The following is a 5,435-nucleotide window of genomic DNA, read 5'->3' as shown; positions in this document are numbered from 1 at the left end:
TATATACCCCTTATCTGAGAATGAGCTCAAGGCCTAAAGAGAGTATCTCAACGAGATATTGGTAACGGGAAAGATAAGAAGATCTAATTCCCCTGCTGCAGCCCTAATCATCTTTGTACCCAAACCTGATAGTTCATTTAGGTTATGTATTGATTACAGGTGGCTGAATAAGATTACGGTAAAGAGTAAATATCCTTTACTATTGATAAATGAGCTGCGAGATAGACTTGGAAAGGCCACTGTCTTCACTAAATTAGATTTGAAGAATGGCTACAATCTTTTTCAAATGGCAGAAGGAGAAGAGTCGAAGATGCATTTTGCGGTCGATATGGATTGTATGAGTATACTGTAATATCGTTTGGGTTGTGTAATGCTCCATCTATATTCCTGAGTATGATACACAATGTCTTTTGAGACTTGTTAGGTGAAGGAGCTATCACCTATATAGTTGTCATCCTAATATACTCAGAGATAAAAGAAGAACATATCTCTCTCATTTGAAGGGTTATGGAAAGACTACGTAAAGCTATGCTTTGCGTAAGCATTAAGAAATCCATATTCCATCAAAGAGAAGTAGAATTCCTCGGATACCATATATCTGACTGTGGTATCATGATAACCACGGAAAAGGTAAAGTCCATTGAAGTTTGGACTCCCCCAAAAACAGTTGTTGATGTACAAAGCTTTCTGGGTTTTGCAAACTTCTATCGTCGGTTCATTGAAGGCTTTAGTAAGATAACAAAGCTATTGACTGACTTAATGAAGAAAGATGCCAAATAGGAATGGGGTCCAAGGTGGGATGAAGCCTTTAGTCACATTAAAGCAATATTTATGGCAAGCCCCACTCTAGCCCATTTTGATCCTGAAAGGTTAATCAAATTGGAAACTGACGCTAGTGATTTTGCATTAGAAGCCATACTGTCACAGCTGTTTGAAGATAATAGATGACATCCGGTAGCCTACCATAGCCGGAAGTTCTCACCAGCAGAGATAAATTATGATGTGCATGATAAAGTGATGTCCACAATTATTACTGCATTTAAAGAATGGGATTATCTCTTACGTTCAGTATCTGATCAGATAACTATCTATACCAATCATAAAGATTTGGAGTACTTTAATAGTACTAAGATACTGAATCGCAGGCAATATTACTGGGCAGAATTCCTTCAACAATTTAATTTTAAGGTTGTCTATTGTAAAGAACACTTATAGGGAAAGCTAATGCATTGTCGAGGCGTTCAGAGTACCGCCCTGAAGAGGGGTGTGATTTTGCGAAATTTTGGTTAAGAACAGACATTTTTTCGTCCTGGACAGTATTTGGAGAGTGAGGAGTAAGACATCTTGCGACTACAATTGGTGCAACTATGCCAGGACTTCCGGTTGAAATCAGGAATGCTGGATGGGTTGAAACTCGCTATCACTAAAGACAATACTTATCAAATTATTTACAAATCTGTTACTCAAGGAGACAAAACGGTCAACCCTAATTTCTCAATAGAGAAGAACTGCCTCTTATATAAGAAGTATTGGTACATACCAGAGGATCAATGGCTAAAAGAACTGATCATGCAAGTAGAACATGACTCCCATCTAGCCGGATACTTCAGAACTTATAAGACCATTAGTAAGGTTAAAGCCAACTTCTATTGGCCAAAGATGGAGGCCTATATCGAAGACTATGTTCTGTCCTGTGATGTCTGTCAAAGGGTAAAAACTGTCAGACATAAGAGGTTTGGGCTCCTTGAGCCAATTGATATTCCTTTGAGACCATGGAATGCAATATCGATGGACTTCATTGTGGCGTTACCAGAATTTGAGAGTTTTACAAAGATTTGGGTCATAGTTGATAGATTTTCAAAAATGGAATATTTCATCCTGCTTGCTACAGAGGTACCAATCAAGGAACTTGCTCTTATATTTCTCAAAAAGATCTGGAGATTGTGTGGACTCCTCGAATCAATTATCTCTGACCGCGATAGTGGGCTCAAGGTAAAATTTTAGTTTAGCGTACTGGGACTGCTTGAAGTAAAACTCAATGTCTTAACCGCATTCTATCCTAAAACTGATGGTCAAACTGAGAGGGTAAATTAGACCTTGGAACAATTTCTGAGAAGTTATTGAACCTACTTGCAGGATGACTAGCCATGGTTACTATCCTTAGCGGAGTATGTCATAATACATTCACCTCTGAGTCTACAAGGATATCATCTTTTGAGATTAACTATGGATTCATACCGAGGTTAATCTGGTCTGGAATTGTTCCTCATACTAAAGGGATTCATCAGAGCGCTGAACTGTTGGTCAAGAATTGGGAAGGTACATGGCAAGACATACAAGAAACATTACAGAGGGCACAGAAAAGGCAACGGAAGTGGCATGACAAGAAAAGACTACCATCTCCGCAGTATACCACCCTAGAAGATATCAAACAAGGTAGAGCTATTAAGGCAGATCTGTAATGCTGAATTGCAAAAATATCTGTACCAAGAGGCCTATGGAGAAACTAGACCACGGATTGTTTGGCCCTTGTGTGGTCAAGAGATGTGTGGGTACTAGGGCATACGAACTCCAGCTTCCTGCCTGTTCGTCAATCCATCCGGTATTCAATGTAGGACTGCTGGAACCATACCATGAGGATCAGACCAGGAGAAGGACAAAAGATATCTCTATCTGTAACATCATAGAGGATGAGCCCAGCTATGTTATCTTGGAGGTGTTAGACAGCTGGTAGTATGGCAGAGTCAAGCAGAAGTTCCTGTATTAGTCTGTCCTATACCTTATATCGTGGGAAAGTTACGGACCTGAAGAAAATTAGTGGGAGCTGTTCAAGTTGTTAGAAGGAACTGGCATGCAGGCCATAAGCGATTTTCATAAAAGGTACTCATCTAAACCTAGACACCATAGGGTTGTAGATATACCAAGTAGTGGAAATAAGAGGCATTGTTAGACTGGCTTGGGTTGAGCCTTATGGAAGAGGGGAGTGATATAACAAGACTCTACAGAGTACTATTACAGTTAGCCAAACCTATTCCCATACCGGGGTCAAGAGACTACTGTTGTAGGAATGGCGGTAGACTAGAGTCTACTGAGTGGAGGTACCGTTAATTAGATATCTTAGTTGGATATACTAAGAAGTACATAGGTATTAGTAAGGAGTGGTAGTTACCCTACTCCGTAGGGTAATACAAGTAGTCCATTTGGGAGTTACCCGGAATTGCTCTACTGTGGGTTTGGGTAGAGTGATCCTATCTTTGGACCAGAGTTACCCTGCCTTGGGCCATAGATTACCCTGCTATGGAGCCAAGTTACTCTACCTTGAAAGTAACTTTTTACGCAGGACTTTGGGGGAAGTTACTTGATTGTTTGTCACACAAAGCTACGTAAGGTGTTTGAATCTCAGGTTGTGTGAATTACTCTGGAACAACCAGTTCAGCTCTGAACAAGTTGTAACTGGGAGGTGTGGTGGCTAACACCCCCCTCCGGCCCCGTTATAGGTCTCTAGCATTATGGGCTACTGTCTGGAGAGTTGCTGCAAGTCTAGTACAAGTCTCATGGTGGAAACGATCTCATAACACCGTATCCGCTCCTGCTGTCCATCCAACTGGAAGCTTTGCACAGGATATATGGGTGGGTAGAGGAGAACCTGGAGAATGGTCTTCAGGTAGTTTCATGTAAAACGGACCTGAACAGGTGGAGTAATACTACTTTGAAGTTCAAGGTAGTATGTGTAGATACCGGAGGCCAGTAGGTGAGGTAACCGAAATCTGTTGCCCTTAAAGTGTAATAGTATTAGAGAATCATTAATGACTCTGAGACACTAGTCTGAGGTCACAATAAGACCTACTTCTAGGAGGGTTGACTGGGAGTAGTGCCTATTGGTTGTCAACCTCCGAAGGAGTCTATGAGGCGAGCTACGTGGTTATTATCTGGAATGAAATAGAATTGAGTAGAACCAGATAGAGGTTCATGGGCTGTGGATGCTTCTAAGAAGACTAAGTAAATATGGGTAGAGAGTTTTATAGTTGGTATCGAATCTGCTCGGGCATGACAGTTTGTCACTGACTTGTCCGTGATATGAAGGGTTTTTACTCCTGCAGTTGCATTGTAGATGCAGCTACTAAAACACTTTTATCAGGTAGATGTCAGTCAACCATTGAGCAGTGTAGTTCGCTACAGAGGATCTTTGGTCCGACCCATAGAGCTTATTTAGGCAGCCCGTGAGAGTTGGGTGCTTGTGAATGCAGAGTAGTGATAGGGAGCAACTAGTAGTATATGAAATCTACTTAAGTATATGTGAGTTCTACTCTACTCTGGCAATCAACTACCTCTCGAGATCAGGACTTAATTGAGTAAAGCCGTGGCTTAACGATATTAAATTTTACTGTTTTGCTTCTTCAAACTCTACTACTTGAGACTTTGATACTTTATTATATTTGTTCACTTTGTAGAAGCATTCATCTCAGTGTGGTCGTAACCTTGGAATCTATCTTTTCAGATAGAGTCCCCATTACCGGATCAGCAGTCCTAGGGCCACAGGTCCCGGCCTCTCTAGGGCCAGGAACTCATGTGTTAGGTGTGACAGAAGCTCAGTTCTAGTCATTCCTAATGGCAATACAGTGTATGATGGCAGGACAAGGCCATGCCTAAAGGCCCTAAGTGAAGGAACCGGATACATACAAAGGAGCCCAAGATAAATTACAAATATTCCTAGCACAATGCAAAGGATACTTCTTGGTCAAAGGATATTGAGAACAGAATGATAATATCAAAATTGCATATGAGGAATCACTATTAAGTATCCATTGCATTGTGCTAGGAATATTTGTAGTTTATCTTTGGCTCCTTCGTATATGTCTAGTTCCTTTGCTTGGGGCTTTGGGACATGGCCATATCCTGCCATCGTATGTCGTATTGCCGTTGGAAAGTTGGGTTGGACTCATGCTTTATGGTGGCGATACTGGTATGATATTGTAAACTACTAGGTGATTAAAGGACGGTAGTTCGTTGGCAAAGCGATTATCTATAGGCTCAGAATCTTATTGCCGCTAATCTGCTAACCACCACTAGAGATGGCATATCGTCAATCCCGAATAGTTTACCTCAAGGGATGTAGTAGTGCTCTAACAAGGGCCTAAGAGCTTTTCTTTCCTTGTTATCTTCAATAAGGCATCTGGCTGGCTGGCGGGCTCGCCAGTTGCATTTAGATCTTGAGCTCCACTCAGGGACTATATATCATAGCCTAAGTATAGTTACTGTAGTCAAATCTATTCATACACTTACATTATAGGGATCAGGCAGAGGTCAAGTAATTCATGAGTTGGTGTTTCAAGGTAGCAGAGGTGGGGGTAGTTTGAGGAGGTAGGCAGGGGAGGGATCTCATTGGGTTTAATAATTATGATTATGGTTTCTAATATAATATCATCACTATCCAG

At 41.1% G+C, this 5,435-nt stretch overlaps 1 protein-coding gene across 1 annotated transcript; it reads left to right on the top strand.

Annotated features, from left to right (window-relative positions):
• Positions 1-1,224: 1,224 nt before the first annotated feature.
• GSTUM_00005131001 (uncharacterized protein) lies at positions 1,225-1,387 on the top strand (the record flags this gene model as incomplete). The annotated part of the gene is made up of 2 exons (XM_002837166.1): positions 1,225-1,266; positions 1,340-1,387. 2 exons carry the CDS (start codon positions 1,225-1,227, stop codon positions 1,385-1,387), a joined length of 90 nt encoding a protein of 29 aa, XP_002837212.1.
• Between the last annotated feature and the right edge of the window lie 4,048 nt (positions 1,388-5,435).

This window comes from Tuber melanosporum, assembly GCF_000151645.1.
Source record: "Tuber melanosporum whole genome shotgun sequence assembly, scaffold_18, strain Mel28".
Taxonomy (NCBI): Eukaryota; Fungi; Ascomycota; class Pezizomycetes; order Pezizales; family Tuberaceae; genus Tuber; species Tuber melanosporum.
This window is presented reverse-complemented; position numbering and strand designations above follow the sequence as displayed.